Consider the following 20,753-nt stretch of genomic DNA (forward strand, 5'->3'; position numbering starts at 1 on the left):
AAAAAAATAAACCTCATAAAACTCAGGATAAGAGCCTAGATTGATACAGCAATGATTATAGAATCTTAATTATTTCCTATATCCATGAACATTTTTTTTTACAACGAATTATTCCCTGTAAAATATTATTACAGCATTTCACAAATATTAGAACAGACTCAGTATAATAAATAGATCATAAACATAAACAAATGAAGTAACTGAAAAAAAGCATATACTAATGAAATTCAAATTACATAAACATATGGTTTGACAGCTCCATTTAAGTAATGTTAAATAATGTTTACATTCGGGCTAGTGACATCATTATTTTAAATTTATAATCCTTACCCTCTCTGTTCTAATATTCGTGCAGTATTTAATATGTTTGAACCAGCTGTGTGGAATTATGAAATCAAAATTCATTTGACAGTTAGTTCTGCTTGTTTACATTTTTAAACTTTGTAGGTTTGTTCTTTGTTACCATGGATACCATCAATCAATATTTACTTTTAAATCTCTCACCTCAAATTTTTGAAAGCCCACGGGGCAGAGCCCTAGGACAATATTGAAGCGGGAATAGTTCTATATGTATCCTCGGAGATGTAGCTTCATTTGTGTGCAATTTGAGCCCAGTCGGTTCAGTAGTTTTTGAGATTACCTCATACAAACACACACACACACAGACACCACCTCTTCTTTATAATAGTATAGATTATTAACAGTCATACTCGTCAGGTGAGTTGGTACATGTAAGGGTGTCCTGACTTAAGTTAAAAATGTTCTATCCGTAAAATAATAACTTAATGTCACTTTTGTTAAAGATTTTATGGCGTAAAGCTAATGATCATTTTATAACAATGAATGAAGAAATACAGCACAATTGAGATCATCCTGTTACATTTTGCAGTAATTTTCTGTTGTGGAACAATGTAAAAAAGTTACAATACCGCTGTTCCCTCAACTCAATTCAATTTGGTAACTCTGCTACCAAGTTGTTCCTCAACTAACCACATATAGGCTACACAAAAGAATGTAAGTAATGTTGTCAAAGGTAAAAACTACTACGGACATTTTACCAGTTCCAAGCTATTGTATATTAATATTAAAACCTAAACAATGAAATACACAATATATAATATGGTTATCAATTAAGTAAAAAAATGTTTTTGCCAAAATACATTAAAAACTGAACCATAACAATGTGGCTTGATTAGGATCGTGATCTGTACCTGTGTCGAAGTATGTACTGTCTTTTTTGATGATGAGTAAATTTGTTGTAAAGTAGTTATAGTATCTCCATTTACCTAACAATGGATTAAATTGAGTACAATAAAATTCTCCATGTTAATCGTTAAGAGTGTTTTGTAACCCTCTACTATTGGAACATTGTATGTGGGTCAACCAAATGCAAATATAATTTTAAATAGTCTGAAACTCTTCAAATAAAGAAACATTTTTTATACAAAAACGCCAACATACGCTCGTATTCTACTTTTTTGTTAATTTGATTTTAAATTTGGACTACTCAAAAACACCTTATTCATTAAAATATACATAACATTATATCTAACTTCTAAATTAATAACAAATTTACTATAAAGAATTTTAAGTTGAAAATACCAAATAGAAAATACCAATGTAAAAATATAATAAGCATAACTACTACATCTCGTATATTTGGCTAACTCATTTAATTAATTTAGTTGCAAGAGCAAATAAATTACATTCCTACACTTAGTTGAATAGCAATAGCTTTCATCATATAGGGCTATAGAATATCAACTAGGCCCTAGTTAATGTATGAGTAAAAATAAAAATAAAGGTAAGCCTCAACTGAACTGAAACATGTACTAACCTAAAAAAACAGTTTGAATTGTATAAAAAAATGCACCAATTAAAATACAGTTTTAACTTTTCAAATATACAGGACTTAATGAAAGTCTTAATTCAATTAAGTGACTCACAAACTATGATTAGCATTAATATTTTAAAATGTTTTAAAAGGTATACCAAAAAAAGTCATGGAAAATGCAGTGCCTTGGATATTAATATTTGAAGCTATTTTACTGTTGCTGTAACACAGCACAGGTATGTAAAAGCATTGTTTTCAAATCGACCAGGCAACAAAAAGGTTTTGTTACCGTACATATTAAGTTCAAGTGTACTGATGATTTAAAATTCCTATGAAGATCATGATTTTTTTACTTTGTGAGTGTAACTATATTATTTAAATATCAATTATATTTTAATAAGAGAATTATAGTATAATATAAACAATTCTACTAAGAAGAGCAAGGGATTTAATCTGGACCAACCAAGACTAAACTGTTTCAAAGCCAGATTTAATTATACAACTTGAGCCCTCGAAACCCTCCAATCCTGGGCCACCCTTGAAAATCTTTGGAGATTAGTTAATATTGGACCAGGTTCGATTCAGGGAATGATCGTTTCATTACCTCTTTGATATCAGTTTTAGATTAGTATATGTTTAGTCGTAATTCTGTATTCATGTTGTCATGTTTCTTAGATATCCAGTACTGTACCATACACAAAAAGCTAGATCTTACTCATAAAATTGAATTACTACATATTTAGTAGTTATTTGAAAACTTGGTTACAAACTTACAGGATTTGAAAAACATTTTTGTTAAAAAAAAAAAAAACAGACAAATTGTCTTATAATGTAAATTGCTAATAAATTGTATTGAAAAATGTTTGAAAGGGGGGGTTGAAGTGGAGTGTATCTGGTTGTAAATTCCCTTCTTGTTTCACACAAATTTTACCTTGAATAACTAATTCTTGTTGTAGTTGAAATGCTTAGCTCCAACACAGATTGATTTAACAACGATCTAATTGTCTCGTAACAAAACACTCTTTGAGACAACCTTCTAGAAGCCATCCCAGTGAAAGCTAACTTGGCGGTTACTCTATTAACTCTATGGATTCTGATATAATCTCCCCTTTGTTCCCAAGATGTTTCCTTCCCTGTGGAGACGTGGAGGCAGGAGGTTCAGTTCTTTGTTCTTCTTCTTTGTTTAACAAGAGTGTCTCAGTCAGATCTCTTTGTCCTAAGATCAATACCCTCGATACAGGCTCAAATTAGCATCTCTCATCATCTTCTTCAACCTCATTCTCTTAACTTTTCCTCTCCATTCCTGCACTTGAGATTTTTTATTTTAGTTATAAGTTGAGCTCTCATTTTGCAAACAAATTGTACACAGATTGTATAAGTAATACAACTCTTTGGCAATAATGTGTTTCAAAGTCATTGAGGAAAACACCTACAATGAAAAATCATATTCACCAGTTTTAGTAAAGATTTGAGTGAATGTTTTGATCTAGTCAGAAGAATCAAAATAATATAACTACTAATAAATAAGTAAAAAAAATAGTGGAAGTTACATGTAAAATAGGATTATAGTTTTACTTGTTTTTTTTTTAGTAGCCCAACATAATTGTAATATGTGTCAAAAAACAAAATTTGATCGTGATTTTCTATATGAACTAGTCTTTTGAGACAGGAAACATACTAGCTTATGATCAAATCCTCACCAAAACGTCATTATCTTTAGTGAAATTGTCTTTTACTATCTAACAACTAATGTAATTCATTTGTGTTTTCTTTTTTTAATTTCAAAAAGTTTTTTAATTAATAATTACCAATTAATGTGATTTTTCAGCCCGAGAACCTCCTGCTGGCCAGCAAGGCGAAGGGGGCCGCGGTCAAACTGGCTGACTTTGGACTGGCCATTGAGGTCCAGGGCGAACAACAGGCGTGGTTCGGTAAGTACAACCTGAAGTAGCTTGGCAAATTACAATACAATAAACTAATTTATATAATTTTTTAACTTATCATGCTAGAATAGCTTGTTAAACTTTTTAAATTATTTGGGTCTTGTTTATATCTTGAGATTGATAAAAAGAATCAAATCTTGCAACAGAACCTTAAATCCCGTTTCATCCCGCATCTTGTTTTAATCCCACCTTTGGTATAAAAATCCTGTCTCCAGGATAAAATCCTGCGTAAGGAAATCCTGGTGCTACGGACTACTAAACTTAGCCTTTTATAACGTTTTACAAATACTAAACAGCACAATATTTTTCTAGGTTTTGCGGGAACGCCTGGGTACCTATCACCCGAAGTCCTAAAAAAAGAGCCTTATGGAAAACCTGTTGACATCTGGGCATGTGGTGAGTAAAATTTAATTTGGCATTCAATGAAAGGTAAACTTATGGAAAAATACAATTTTGTACTTTGAAGCAGTTGATTTATTACATTCTGAAATTACAGATGGAAACTTAGTTACATACCTACCTTTCTTGGCATATAAAATCAAAGATATACTTTACTTTTAATGTATTCTTCTTCAATACATTTACATACTCTTAGAGCTTGTGAAAACACCATGTTGGATCTTATTCACAATAAATTCCCTTGTAGTAGCCTACTAAACCTTGTAGACAACAATGCATATCAACAGATCGGCAATGAAGTAAAGAAAACAGGACTACCAACAGATGAGCTTGTTTTGTCCGGAAACAGTCTCTCTCGGTACTTGTAATTTGGGTTGCGTAAAAAAAACAGCCTGTATTTTACTTTTCTAGGGCTATAACTAATAACTCTTGGGACCAGTTGTAATAACTCTTGAAAACAAAAGACTTTATCCTATAAATATAATAGTTTTTCAATTAAAACCGGACATACATTATCCATAACTTTGAGCTCAATTACAACAATAAAATCAGGATCTAATCCGCTGTTTGTTATTTCATAAATATTTGATAAGGTATGTTTTGTATACTGATGTAATTGTTGTAGTGTAATTTTACCAAATGTGTATACAGTATTTTGTTCTATTTTTGACATAATATACCAGACAATCTTCATTTCACAGGAAATTATTTAAAGAAGGAATAACTTAAATCGCTTAGTCTTCTTATATTTTGCCTGGTCTGCAGACCAGAAAATATCATCCTATCCCATGATTCTATTTTTCATCAATTCTCGGTTTTAGTTATTTTGTTAAAAACTGGTAAAACTGACCACCAACTTTTAAAGCCGACCTATCTCTAATTGTTAGAGTAGATCTCTACAAGTTAAGCAAATTTGTAATAGTGTATGTAAATTCTGTATTCTAGGTGTAATCCTTTATATTCTGCTGGTCGGCTACCCTCCTTTCTGGGATGAGGACCAGCACAGGCTTTATGCTCAAATTAAAGCTGGAGCTTATGACGTAAGTCTTTTTATGTTATACTGAACTGATCTGTTTTTCCATGTAATTGCAGTCTTGAAATAAAACTATAATTGTAAAACATTTGTTACGTAACATAAAAAATACTCTTTTACGCAACATTTGTATTAAATACATTTGTTTTTCTGTTACCAAAAAGTTGCCCACTTTGTCTGTATATCTTGTCATAACATTGTGTATTAGATAAAAAAATTTAAATAAAGGAGAGGCCAAGTTATGTTAGGGTTTAACAGTTTATGAATGCTTTAAACTATAACTAAACTTGAATAATTGTTGAATTCTAGTATAAAGATGTAGGCTAATCATTGTATGCAGAATAGCCGTTGAGCAGTGACAGCTATTGCATCCCAGGATTGTTCATCTCCCCTTGTATTATAATGATATATCATTTACATAAACAATTGTTGATGTTCTCCTTCAAGTGAACCTGAACCTCAGATTGTGAAGATGTGTTCCTTAAACATTTATTGACAATACGCTTTAGGTCCTTATGATGTTATAATCCTCATAGGTGTTGTCTACGTCACCAATATGTCGTTCACTACCAGAGTTTCCCAGAGAACAAGGTCATAAATTGACATGGTGGTGGAACAAGGAATGATATACCGTTACTACATATGATCTTGAAACCATGTTACCCAGTTTCCATTAGAGACAGTTTACTCTTCTAGTGACAGATTCAACTTAGTTTACGGTCGACCCAAAAGCCGAGCAGTTTTACAGCGGTCTCACAATCCGTGCAGGGTACGTTTCAGGGACTGTGTTTTTTCTTTGTTAACGTTCAACTTATTAGAGACGAAACAAGTCTTTGTCTGCTTAAGCAGACTGCCTGCTTCCACAAGATTTGTCTCATATTTGCCTCACCTGGCTAGCAGGTTATGTCATTTAACTAAAGATTAATTAAGCCACAAGCTGTGTGGCACACCTTTTGGGATCCCCCGTGGATTGGAACAGGCCCCATCTATTACCAGTAAACTAGCACAGTTCCTTCAAACCCATATTTCTAACACTTTCTCAGAAAAATGCTATGTGAGACCACATTGAGGTGTTCAAATCACAAAGCTTTCGAATATGATAGTCTTTATTCTCAGGTATTTGAAACTACTTCAGATGTATATGAGCTGAGCCTTCACTTCTAAACCCATGTTGAATCCTCTGAGAGCAGATTGTTTTCTTTGAAATAGGAATCAAGTTGTCTCTTCCTTACCATTCCTAAAACTTCAAAATTGCATTAAAAACAGGGAAGTATGGTATTATCCTGGCTTTTTTTGACAATCTGGAAAAGCATATTTTTTCTGTACAGGTTAATTATTCTAATAATTGTACCTTCAATGGTATTCAAGAGAATACAAGAAATACTGTTAACATCAAGGCTAATTAAGTCCTGAAAACTAAACGATGTTGACCACCTGGTTCACCATCACCTCGTTCCAAGTTGTTAGTGTGGGATAAGGCTAGTGGTCAGTCAGTGTGCCTACTTTATCCTTATGCTGAAACAAAGGCAAATTAGCAATGATATCACCAGCAATCCTTACAAAGTTGTTTTGTCATCTGGGGATGTTATTTTTGTTCCTGTGCATATTGACGATTCCAACTTGTTTTGCAGAGGAAGTTAAAATTTTGTGTACATTATGGGCTACCTCTGTTTTCTTGGTTTTCCAGTTTTTCTTATTTTTTTTTATCATGGGGAGAAGTATTTATTGTTTAGGTGTGTGTCAAGAGCTTAAAAGATCATGCAATAGGATCAAGTAAAAAAAATATATTGGTAAGTTCTAGGGTGTACCATAATTTGTCTCTCTTGTTTTGGATATTCAGAACTTAAAAGTTTTCTTGGATTCGAAGAGCTTGATTGGAAATATTGTGTTGAAACAGTTTTTAAAGCAAAAAAAATATTAGGAGAAGCAAGATTGGGGTCATCAAGATATGTCAGTAAATTACAATTTATGTTTAGCGGTATGCTATTTGTATTTACTGATGGGTCTGTATGATAGTTGTTTTGTCTGGTTGTAGTACCCGTCACCAGAGTGGGACACTGTCACCCCAGAAGCCAAGAACCTCATCAACCAGATGCTGACTGTGATCCCCTCCAAGCGTATTACTGCCTCTGAGGCCCTCAAGCACCCATGGATCTGCGTAAGTTACATGCCACCAGCTTTTGTATAACAAGCCATTATTTACTTGAAGGTATAAATAAATACTAAATCTGTTTAAGTATTCCTGGTGGGAAAACCCATGTGGAAAAAAATTTTCTGGGCCAGTAAAAAAATTTTCTGGCCCAGGTTCTGGGCACTTCCAAAATTGGCAAGAACTGGCCAGTACTGGCCAGAACCTGGGAAGTACTGGGCCAGAACCTGGGAAGTACTGGGCCAGAACCTGGGCAGTACTGGCCAGAACCTGGGCATTACTGGGCCAGAACCTGGGCAGTACTGGCCAGAACCTGGGCATTACTGGGCCAGAACCTGGGCAGTACTGGGCCAGAACCTGGGTAGTACTGGGCCAGAACCTGGGAAGGACTGGACCAGAACCTGGGCATTACTGGACCAGAACCTGGGCAGTACTGGGCCAGAACCTGGCCAATACTGGACCAGTATCTGGATCATACAGTAGTGAGAATTGAACCAATATGGAAGATGAATTAATAAGACACCTTTAGCAATAAACAATTTGTATTTGAAAATTACATATGCTAAAATACAAATTATGTTAACAAAAATCAAGGTTAGGTAATAAATTATTTTTTTGCAAAATTACAATAAAAGTTGTATGAAAAAGTAAAATCACCAAAAAGAATACTATTGATAATACCCTACAATACTAAATTTAATTTTATATTGAAAATGTAAAAATTAAACAATCAAAATATCCAATGAATCTAATTTGTCGGGGTTATAATTATTAATCAAATTAATAATGTCAGATTTATAGTATTAACACAATGGTCTTTAGAATATAAATGTAGTACAGTAGTTGCCATAAAGTTTTTTTACCTGAAACAGACAAGTTACAACTATAAAAAATGGTGAGCTGATGTAAGTATATTTGTATCTCCAGAGCTCAGCTTGGCCTTTATGTTGGGTTGTCTTTAAGTTTGGGCTAATTCGCTTTCAATGTACATGTGCAGACTTGAACAACTCCATTATTTTTAATGTATAGCCGTATAAGCTGCGCAGTTCCTAATGCGGGCTAGGCTATATTTATATTGAATAGAAATGAGATTGTACATATCTCAATAATCGAATTAAAACTTGATTTTGTAAAATAACCTGGCAATAGGCCTACACAATTTAGAATCAATATAGGACCTAATAGGTAATCTAGTTGTATCCCAATTCAGGTTAACTTAAGCGGCCATCTTAAAATTTTACTGTAATAGGCTACGTAACTTATATAAGTATAATGAAAAATCATTTCAAAGGCCATAAATAAAGTTAAATAGGTAGGCCTACTTAAATACTCAGTTATAGGGACTTAAAATAAAAAGACTCAAAAAAAAATGTTATAGCCTATCTTTCTTGTTACCGTACTTTTTTCATGTTGGCACTTCCAAGGGTGCAGTTCCGTAGAGAACCTACTATATTCTGTAGTTATATTGTATCGGATGAGTTTGCTTTCATGTAAATATCCATTGTAACAATTGTATCAATATTGTTGTTTCAAGAAGACTTTTTCCACACATTCTGCGGCGGTTAGGTTGTTTTAGTTTAGTTTATGATAGTAGCAATCAAAGTAAAATTGTTGGTAGGTATTAGAGATTTTTGATATTACTTTGGTTTGTTTAACAGATTACAATCACAAAGACATCAATTTGTAGGCCTATTCATATAGTTTTTTAATAAGTTTCATAAACTAAACTAGGTAGGTAACCTAACCTAAACGCCATAACTTACTGTAAACGAAAATCAATATAGAAATTCAATATTTATATCGATTGAAACTTGTTAATCGATAGTTAGGCCTAAGTTATATCGAAGTAGACTATTTTAATATTTAATCCGTTAATGTAACCCATCATGGGTTCTCTGCCTTAGGCCTACCTTAGCACTTAAGCTAAGACCTATTTATCATATTATTTACATAATCAGGGCTAACTTAGTAGGCTTCTTATTATAAAATACAACAGCAAACATAACCAAACATCAAGTTAAGTTAAGTTAGTCCGGCCTAAGGTAACTTAACGAAACAATCTGTGAATAAAAATAGCCGCCCATTCAAATGAAAAACAATGTTTTTGTGTAGGCTCTAACTTATTCATTAGGTAGTTTTGCATTTTGATGTTAAAGCCTAAGTTACTTTTGATCTAGGCATAAGTTAAGTAGGCGGGTACAGTTTCTTAACTGGGCTATGCTAATATTGATTGAAACTATCGATTCGATTAGTAAGCCTTCATGCGATTTTTTCACCATCAGCAAGTTTGGTTGGTTAGGTTAGGTCATGATAGTTTAATTATAAAATAGGCCTAGATATATTTCAAAATCGATTATTAATCAATATTTTCCATTTGATAGTTTCAATCGGAAACTGTACCCAAATGTAGCCCCAAACGGAACCTACGCTGAACAAAAGTTAGGCTACCGGTACTAAAAATTGACTTAATTGCAATCGAATCTCATCATTAATTTACAAATCCAATCAAGGTTTGCTTTACTTGTAGGCCTAGTCATAGGCCTAGGCTATCAAGGCCTAAACTTACCGTACCGTACACAATTTGTGAGATCAAATAATGAAGTAACATACTGACTAAATACTTCACAACTCCAAATTTAACACTTCAATGAGTAGAAAATCGTTAAAATTGGAACTAGGCCTAGGCTAGTTTATTTTGTTGCACTGAATAAGGTAGGCCTATGTTAAAGTTTACCTAGGCCTATACTAGGTACTGGACACATAAAAACTAAACCTAACAGCCACCTCAACATTAAGGCATATTATGAGTTTAATATGACAACTTAATAATATGACACTTATGCAAACCTGTGGTGCATTACTTACAACTTTTTGCTAAAATGAGGCCTGTGAACTCAGTTGTCTATAAACCTGATGGTTTGCCAAGTTCGACCTGATTCTTTGTCGATAATCCATTCTGATTCCACACGAATAGATATTTTTCACTGCAAATTAGGTAGAACGTTGTTCTACGATTAATATTAAGATATAACTAAGACAAGAACACCTTAGTTAGAAATTAACTGTTAATAAAGATGTCGAGACCAAAACTGAACTGACCAACTGACAAGGTTGAGATTTGAGGTTAGTTAGTAACAACTCCGCTCCGCTCCGGCGTGCGTCACGTTGGATTGGATCGGATTTGATTTTGGAATGGAATGGAACTCGTACAAAAAAAAATAGTTATCTTCGTCTTTGCTCTTCTCACTTCTGTCTCTGTCTTGTCCTCGTCTTAATTATTGTCCTCTTGTGTTAGATTTTTGTTGGCGATGCGTTGAGCTTAAAAATACGTTAAATTGTGTATTCGTATTCATTGGTCAAAGGTCAAAGCCATTGCCAAACCCAAACCTTCAATTGGACTAACTGGACTGGATCCAAATCCAGAGAGGTTTAAAACAATGGTGGGGGGGGGGGGGAGCGAGTTCAAGTTGAGTCGATATTATTGATGGTAACATTGGTAACAGTTTTTACCCTTGAAAATTATCTAAACATGTAGGCCTATAAATTTTGTCTTGCTTTAAACTTAATTTTTCAATAAATATAGGTTTAACTAATTGACTAGTATTTTACTTCAAATATCTGTATTTTATTACCTTAACCTCGGTTCCTTCATTTACATACTGTACTCTGTCAAGATTGATTATTGGTCTAGAATCTACAAGTACTAGCCAGTTACTGGTAAGTTCTGACCAGTACTGGCAAGTTCTGGCCAGTACTGGTGAGTTCTGGCCAGTACTGGCCGGTTCTGGTCCAGGTTCTAACCAGTACTGGCCAGGACCTGGACATTACTGGCCAGAACCTGGGAAGTACTGGCCAGAACCTGGGCAGTACTGGCCAGAACCTGGGCAGTACTGGCCAGAACCTGGGAAGTACTGGGCCAGAACCTGGGCAGTACTGGCCAGAACCTGGGCAGTACTGGACAGAACCTGGGTATTACTGGCCAGAACCTGGGCCAGAATTAGATTTCTACATGGGAATTTTTGAATTAATAATATTTCTGCTTAGCAAGGTTGTATTTCTGACTTTTGTCTGGACATTTGAAATCAAACTTGTTTTGTTTAATGCAGCAACGTGAGAGAGTGGCGTCAGTGGTTCACAGGCAAGAGACTGTCGACTGCCTCAAGAAATTCAATGCGAGGCGCAAACTAAAGGTGGGTACAATTAGTACTGTAGAGATTTGATATCGAGTAATATGTATAGGTTCTGAGGGTTGTGATAATTTGTAACGTTGAATACAGTCTTATGCTTGTTCTGTTATAAATATCTAAAACTTTTATTGAATTATGCAGTTTCAAATTCGTTCATGGATTCTAATCACTTGTTTTTATTTTCCTTCTAATCCATGTCACTTCAATTTTTAATTCACACGATTGAAATCAATAATAATTACTAGCTAAATTTTCACTCCTGGTTGTCAATGATCTCTTAAAAAATGGTGTGATAGAACCAAGCTATTTATTTTTATCCATACATACATATCCTCTCCCGCTCCGGGTATCTCCGGGTCTGGGTGTTTACTAGGCCTCTCCATCTTCTTCTGTCCCTCCATAAATCCTCTTCCTCCACGCACTGCCATGTAGTCCACATATTTTTATTGTGTTAAATATTATTTTCAATTAAAAACTTCAGGTTTACTTTGTGGGAGACTCCTTAGTAGTATTTAACCTCACACTGCACTGCAAGTGATATTATTCATCAAAATTGTTGTGCTTAGCTCATTAAGAGTCATTAAGAGAGCACGATGTTGCATGAAATAAAGGTTTTTGAATTGAATTGAAGTCTAGAATTGACCACAAGTTAATAACACGTATATGCTAAAAATGTTAATTGTCATGATTTGTTTGTAAATATGAATGGTATACTTCTATTAAACTATTTAGGTTTGGATAACCTGTTACGAGATTTGATATTGGTAATAGTGAGAACATTTCTGTTTTCAGGGCGCCATTCTGACGACGATGTTAGCCACTCGGAACTTCTCCAGTAAGTATGAACCGCAAGGTAAGTATCTCATGGGCCCCAGACGTTAAGACAAGCATAAGCAACAGCATACGTGGGCGACGTGTGACTGTGACTGAGCCGCTACTGTGGTGTGTCGTGGGTCGACGTGCATGTTGCCACCAATGAGCGGTCACTCGCGTCACACGCCGCGGCCGTGTGTGTGTGTGTGTATATACGGTGGTAGATTGGCTGTACAGACGGATCTGTATATAACCGCGGGAACTTCGCTTTAGGTTGGCTGTTAGCACTTGTAGTCGTTAACTCTTCACTGGCCTGGTGTTGTTTGGTTGGAGATAGGTACTTACATGTTCAAACGTGAAATGAAACAACACCTATACCATTTGTTAGGGCATTCCAGGTTTGGTTCTGTAATTTTGTTGTTGTTGAGTAATACATTTACCCAAAATGTCATATAAATTGTTATTTTTTTAGACATTTGTCTTTTTTAACAATTATTTTTTATAAGCCAGAAAATAATCCATCTTTGCTAAAGGAGGATATGCTCATTCATGACCAAACATTAAACATATATTTCAGCTAACACACTCAGGCAGCTGAAATAAACTCTAAGTTTTATTGTGTATGGGAAATCAATCAGAACCAAACCACCATTAGACATCCATCACAAAACTCAAATTACATTATCTCAAAACACTTTTTTTTCAGATCACTCAAAGGATATTGCATTATATAAATAAATGGTAATGTTTGATTGTCCTTTTGGCTAGGATCGGTTTTTTTACTGTAAATAAATCATTTTAATCCAATAAACAGTAAAAAACCATCTATTAGTAGTTGTAGAAAACAATGTAGTTTCAAAATTTCTTGAAAGAGAAAAACATTATCTGCAAGTCAACTCTGTCTAAGCATGCTATAAACTGTATATAGTCCAGAATACAAAAGCAGCTTAATGCTAACACAGATAATAAGAAATTTTTCAGTTTTTCTCCTGTTCATTAACGCAATTCAAAAAAATATTCAATTTTATGTTTTGCAAATAAAATTTAATATATTTAGTCCTGCTATAATTTGAGCATTTTAATACAGAAACTGACTGTTTAATACAGCTGGGTGGATTGCTTGCTATTAAATCCAAATATGATTATTGGATAGTTTTTGGATCACCAAAAAACTATCCACTGACTATATTGGCGGCTAATATTGTCCACTAGTTCTGTTTCTTCTATTATCTCATGTAAAAACATTAATTCAAAATAAAACTATTTGAAATTTACCAAAATGTCAGAGAGGCTTGCAGATTGCATCCTAGTCCTGCATTAAGATGTTGTCGCAATGTACGTAACCGTACTATGAACGTTGGTGTTGCATTGCGTAGGACTATCTTTGTACTAACTGGTGGTTAGAGGCTAACTCTTAACCTTTATAACTATCAAATTAGTGCTTTACTAATACACTTAACGACTAGCATTGTTACCTGATGCTACATTCATTTTCTATGTTTTCCTATACTGTGTCCTTAAATCCTTTGGAGCGCAAGGTAAGTTATTATTGCAAGGATTTAATATTTTTATATCAATCTAAATCAGTTAATGAATTACAGTTTTAATACTTACTAATTTTTTAGTTTTTATGTTAAACATAAATCTTGGGTAAATAAGCAAGTGGAATAATTGGCCATGTTCTTGTAATAAATATGTCTAGAACTGAAAATTCTATCCTGAACACATCTCAATTAATAAATATTTTCACAAAAATCTGTCCAACCAATAACAGAATAACATTATCTAAATCATATAGTTAATTTGCGGTTTTTACTGAAAGTGGTTCTAAAAAACCTATTGATCAGCTTTAATTTGATGCTTTGAATGCATACTCAACATTATTTTATAAAGTTTTTAAGAACAAAAAATAATGTTTGTATGTAACACTAACTACTTGTAACACCATATTTCATTTTTGCTTAATTACATTAATACAATGCGAAGTTTAGCAACAATTTAAAAAGTTTCTGCCAACATAACACCACTATTTGCAAAGAGATATTATCATTCATTTTTTTATATAATTATTTGTATATGACAACATTGGTTTTTGTGACCAATGTCATGCCTATAACAGCAATAAAACTAAGTCACCCTGTCCTTGCATAATGGTCCCTTTCATATCCTGGAACAAGTATCGAGATTTACTGTTTAATCATGTACTAGGTTAATTTTGTTAGACAAACAACATGAGTGGAGACAGTGAATTAAATCAAATCAATATCAAACATATAATTAATTGACATAGATTTATTAAAATTGAACCTCAAACCTCACATGCCGTTGCAGACATGTGCGCACACTTCAAATTCATTAAAATCTGCTGTCCACACGCCCACATTTTACTGTGCGAACAAAAGTGAGCGTTAAGACCAGACTTAATGAGTTGATTAAATTTTGAAATTATTAATTACATTTCCACTTTTTTTTGTGAGCCAAATGTGACCATAGGATTTACTTGCAGGGTCGGTCTAGCCATTATTATTCTGAAATATTATTATTCTGAGATAGGCTGTTTTTGTACATGACACCATGCAACACTCCGTATCATTGTTGTAGTGTACATCAGATCACTCTACGGTGGGCTTATCTCTAGAATGTAGAACGTCTGTCGTACCAATAAATCAGTGACAATTGCAGTATACTTTGTGTACCTGCGTGCAATCTACTTCATTACAAGCAAACAGTTTTATAGTGGAAATGTAATAAAATGTTCTCGTTCTCACTTAAAGCAAACCAAAAAATCCTAATTTAAATAGGTATTGGAAAAAAACCGATTCTTTTTAAGTTTTCCAAACTCTGTCAGTACAACATTTATTTTCTGTGTGTCCAAAAATTAGTCCAATTTCAAATTTTACAGATTCAAATGATATGACTGAGGAGACATTGGTTTTCACTAATAAGAAAAATGTATTTTAGTCACAATTTAATGAAATCTAAAATAATACAGTATATATATTAATAATGCTTTAGGAAAAAAAATAGATTCCAATAATTTTTATTAGTTACTTTCTTTGAACCGATTATGTCTTCTTTTATTTATTTTGTATCAGTCCATTAAGTTTTGTATAAAGTAAAATTAACAATTATTTTCACTATATTTCTGAATTTATTTATCAGTTCTTACTTATAAGAAATAGTTGTCGTTGCAATAGTTCATACATTCAGTAGGTCATCACTTTGAAAGTACTTTTCTATATTATTTCATTACATTATATGGAATATATTAATGTATCTTTGATTTTAAAATTATGGTATTACATACAATAATATCATATGATTATTCATTTATTCTCATGACATATACATTTACATTTTTTTTTTTATTCTCATTTTGGTTAATATTTTCATTTAGTTTCACATACAACACTCTTTCAGCTAGAAATTATTAAAATACCTTTATCTCCATAGGCTACATTGTTTTAGTGAATTAACACTAACAGCCAAATTGATAAATGTTTGAAGTTTACTTCTAAAACAGATATGTGTAAAGGAAATAACTGGGGCTCATGAGGTACTTAAGTAGTATAAATATATACATATTTTATTCCTATAAAGTTATTAGTTAAACTAAGAAAAACAGTGTATGCACATAATACGTAGTTGTATTTGCAGGATACTTTTCACACTCACTCAATTCTCCAGGTTTCTAAAATTTGGTTTTATGTTTTTATTTGAAATAATTTACAAAAGCTGTACAAATATAATAAGTTTTCTTAAAGTTTTAACATGGCTTCAAACCCAAACGTTCTTTGGTAAAAATCTGAAAATATCTTTGCTAAACAAATTTTTTTTTCTCAGCTTATTGATTTTAATTATTCATAATTACTGTTCTTTTATTGTTACTAATGACAGTGATTACTAATCTTTAATTATTTTATTTTTACAAAACTATTTTGACAGATATTGTTTTATCTTATCATAACAACATACGCCTATTTAAACCTAATTTACTTATAGGTTTAATAAGTAGACAAATTTTAAGTTTTAAGAATAAAATGACTCAGGGTTAGTAAATGATCCATTGACAAATTTGTATGATAGATAATAGATATAGACTTCTATTAATATTACCACAGCTTTAAGGCCTTTGCTTAGCTGCATGGTTAGTGACTACAACAACCACTTACCTATATGAGTTGTATGAATTTTCAATAGCCAGTTAGTTACCTGCAGCTTAAAAAATACCTTCGGTGCATTTAATCATTAGTTTTAAAACTGCGTAGTTTAAATTTAGTTTAACCTAAGATCCCGTTCCAAAACGTAGTTAGTGTCACTAGTGTCAGTATTAATATTTATAGTAGTCTGTATATATTTTTTTAAACTAAACAGTTTAAACAAGATTTTTAATGAAATACAATATAATGAAAACATTAAGGACGACATGGCCTTATGTAATGCACTGTAATTTAATACAATAAATTTGGACTTATCAAACTTCAATCAGATACAATTTAAAATATTTTTTGGTATTTCTTAACTTCGACATTTCTTTTTGTAAAAAAAAACCATAAAGTAAATTATATATGAGTAGAGTAGGTGCATCGTCACCGTCTAGACGTCTAGCCCATGTTGTTATGCCCTAGGAGTGATGATAGCTGCTTGACTGTATATACGTTACATCGTTACAATACGTTGTGTGTGGCACTACCTTGTAAATAACTTTTAGATTTAGTTTTAGATCTGAGTGGCTAACTGTGATGGGATTTTGTTGTGCTTCAAGTTCACTTCTAAATTTTCTCCAGTTTCAAGAACAAATTATATAGGTTTATATAAGCAGGAGCAACAATTGGGTTTTCTATGCCTTAATGTCTTTAACAACAAAATATATTAAAAATAATTCTCTGTGTATTTGATCTGTAAGTTTGTTTAGGAATATAAACACAATGTTTGAAGTGTATCTTGAAACTATAAACTTACTCTTAGCCACTCACATGAAATTGTAGTTGTAGGCTTGCAGTAGCGCACAAGTAGCCATAGTCCCTGATGAAATGATGATTGATGATATGATGATAATGATGATATGATGATGACGTGTTGTTTATCTTTGTTTTCTCTCTCTTTCTCTATCTGTCTCTGGTTACCTCTCTCTCTCTACTGAACAGAAAGTGGTAAGAACCAAACAGACGTTACTAAAATCATTTTTACCTTAATTTTTGTTTTAAATTATCACATTATTTAAGTTTGAATGACTTGAAAATTACCTTCTCTGTCATGAAAAAATTTTATCTCTGGTTCGGTGTTACACTAATTCATTATTTTGTATATTTCGTTCATTGTTGCAGCTCTTGTACTTCAGTAAATAATGTGTATATTGTGTTATAAATATTTTCCCTAAATTGTATGATGATATACCTTATTGCTGAATACATGTACAGTATATCAAGTCATTTAATCTAACTCTGTATACAGAGCTTAAACAATGAACAGTTGTATATATATCAATAGAGCATGATGCATTTTGAGCTTGAGGCATGTTGCTGCAGTATATTAACAAAATTAAAGGTGTTATTATTATTTAGTGTTGTGTATTTGATGAAATTGTATATATTGTAATAAGTAACACATTTTTTTACTAGTACTCATTTATAACACTATATAAAGTGTGATTTTTACAGATACTGTATATATAATTGATTAATCGTTGAGTATTGATCACATCCAATATTGGAATGAGCATGTTCAAAATGTTCTGACATTTATTATTATTTGCATTTTCATGTAACAAAAGAATTTTTTTTTTATTTTATTGAACTATTTTCTACTTATATTTTTGAGCTTTGTTGTAGATTACTAAATTTTCAATAATCTAAACTCTTTCTTTTGTGAAATTTTGAAGATATGCCATATTGCCTGTTGATGAGTATTTTATAATTTACTCATATTCAAAACAGTATGCTTGGTGTTTACATTCGTTTGGTTTTAAAGTCTCCACCAAATTTCTCTCTGGATGTTATAATAATATATATTAAAAGCAATGTGTTTTAATTTTTAACATTTTTTTCTATTTTACATTTTACAATCTATGCTTGCGAATTTTCTTATAATTATTGTTTGCAGTTTTCAGCAAATATTTGCATAATTGTTTGTTTTTGATGTTTCATTATAACAAATTAACTCTTAAGGAAACATATTACATATATTGTTTGTACATGGTTTAGTAAGAGTTTAATACCATGTGAAAGGTAAGACTTGTTTTTTCAGCCGCTGAATATATAATGTCTAATGTTTATACATCAGCTATTTAAAGATTTAAAAAATAAAAGTGAATATTTTAAAGATTTAAATATTTTATTCATAAAACTGCATATTCTTGTATAACTTTTAGCGACTTAATGTTTGAATAATTAGAAGTTTAAGATATAAAAGTATGAGAAGTAACTACACAAATATCAACTGTTGACGTCGATAGCTGTGTGTGTTTATGTTTAACCCGTCTTGGTTGATTGTAGGTCGCAGTATTATCACCAAGAAGGGTGACGGGTCCCAAGTGAAGGAATCGACAGACAGCAGTACTACGCTGGAGGATGACGACATCAAAGGTAAGTCACGTATGTTGCCTAACGCAGCCTGGCTTACACATTAGTTACTGTTAGTCATTGTTAGATGCGATGATTAAGTTGAAGCATTGCGATTTCCTTTCATTTGGTGCTTCTTCAACCGAACTACAGTAGTTAACCCATTACCTCGGCCACACTGCTGTAGTTTTATATTTAAATGTACTCCTAGTTTAGTGACTAGCAATTTTTAAATTGGGTCTCCAGATATTTGATCTTTCGATGCTTCAGGACTGGTAGAAACTATTGCTGTTTAGCTGGTGTATATTATTAAAAAGTTTTATCTGGTCGCAATATCTTCAAATAGGGTAATGATCTCTAAGTGTCTACACTAATGAATTGTGTTCCTTCCTTGTATATAAAAGGTTAAAATAACTTCAAGAAACCAAACTTGTCCTAATTACCAAACATTTCAAAACTTGTTCGCCAGTTCAAATTTGCTGCATAACATTTATTATCTTTACAGCAGAACGCATTACAAATTTTGTAATTTTCTTATTTCCATGCTTTGAGTAGACTTTGTTTTAGTTAGTATCTTAATTAATAATGGAATTATATTATTGGCCATTTTAAATACCATAAAAGAACCGGATTTTAAATTCACTAGGTTTTACTAAAGCTGCAGACATACCCTGATTGTAAAGAACAAAAAAAGTGTGCCTTACTATTTGTAAAACAAGTTCAGCAACCGTGTCCAAGCTTGTCCTGAAATACACAAGCATTAAATAGTACAAGAGTTTTAATTACTACCGTCTTATGTTTTAGAAATGTGTATGATTATGTTTAGCTCATAAACCAAATAACCTACTCAAGTAGACAATGTACTTGCATTTTGAAAGAACTCCTAGTTTCTTATTTAGTTAAAAAGTATAATATTATTCATACAAGGTTTTAATAATCTCTTCTGGCTGTATTAAATCTTCAATATAATATGATTAGTTGCCAAACTGTTTCTATGTTTTAGGAGGTATGACTACATTTCCAATGAACTTCTACATTTCATATTTCACTCTTTCGCACCATTTGGCATGTTTCTAGTGTGTGTTTTGCATGTTACTAATCAATGCACAGTTGGTTTGAGCCTTTGTAGTATCAATTTTTTTTATTGACAGCAACAGCAGGATATTGTAAGATCAAATTGAGCCAGTAGTACAACCATTATTGATTTTAGATTTTTAATCAATGAACCAATTATAAAGAACATCACATCATATTTTAGCAAAAAACAAGACCCATGTAAGCCAAACATATAAACCTGTAAGCTATTACCAATCTTCGTGAGATTTGTTATATGGATAAGTAATAGTAATTTAAAAGTGTATTACTAAATACAGTCATAGATACTATGTACAAATTGCAAAGTAATACAATAAATTTCTTTTCGCACGGAAGAGAGGTCTGTAATAAACTTATTTCGTTTCAAACATACATAAAACCATTGACTATATATACCTTATACCTATATATACCTGTAGGTATATATAGTCAATGATAAAACTCTATTTTACCTAGCTTTTAGTTCTACAAAAATAGGTAGTCTTTTCGTTTTTACAACTAAATTATATTTTTATTGTTTATGATTTTTTTTATCAAAAAGCTTATGTATTTTTAAAATTTATCTATTTTAATGCGTTTCCAGATTCAAATTGTGGGTTCTGCTCTTTGTTTTCAAGGTCAAGAAAAACAAAAGCATAAAATCTAGAATATTACTCTGTTCTTACTAATTGGAAGAAGAATTCATTGTGTTTTACAACCCAAATTATGAATAGAATTTTATAAAATAGTTACTTAAAAAA

The 20,753-nt window shown here is 32.3% G+C and overlaps 1 protein-coding gene across 12 annotated transcripts in view; it reads left to right on the forward strand.

Moving 5' to 3' along the window:
* The window catches only part of LOC128988713 (calcium/calmodulin-dependent protein kinase type II alpha chain), a 194,549-nt gene that overhangs the window by 147,119 nt on the left and 26,677 nt on the right, over positions 1-20,753 (forward strand). For 6 of the 12 annotated variants that reach the window (XM_054410287.1, XM_054410314.1, XM_054410348.1 and 3 more), the window contains exons 6-12: positions 3,663-3,765; positions 4,090-4,173; positions 5,122-5,216; positions 7,245-7,367; positions 11,465-11,548; positions 12,338-12,398; positions 18,853-18,942. In XM_054410287.1, coding sequence (XP_054266262.1) covers positions 3,663-3,765; positions 4,090-4,173; positions 5,122-5,216; positions 7,245-7,367; positions 11,465-11,548; positions 12,338-12,398; positions 18,853-18,942 — 640 coding nt within the window. The remainder of the gene's footprint in view (positions 1-3,662; positions 3,766-4,089; positions 4,174-5,121; positions 5,217-7,244; positions 7,368-11,464; positions 11,549-12,337; positions 12,399-18,852; positions 18,943-20,753) is intronic. The other 6 variants (XM_054410295.1, XM_054410331.1, XM_054410361.1 and 3 more) reach the window with 1 other exon arrangement.

This window comes from Macrosteles quadrilineatus, unplaced genomic scaffold (genome assembly GCF_028750875.1).
Source record: "Macrosteles quadrilineatus isolate MER2022 unplaced genomic scaffold, UCM_ALF_1.0 Scaffold_1__1_contigs__length_201487025, whole genome shotgun sequence".
Lineage (NCBI taxonomy): Eukaryota > Metazoa > Arthropoda > Insecta > Hemiptera > Cicadellidae > Macrosteles > Macrosteles quadrilineatus.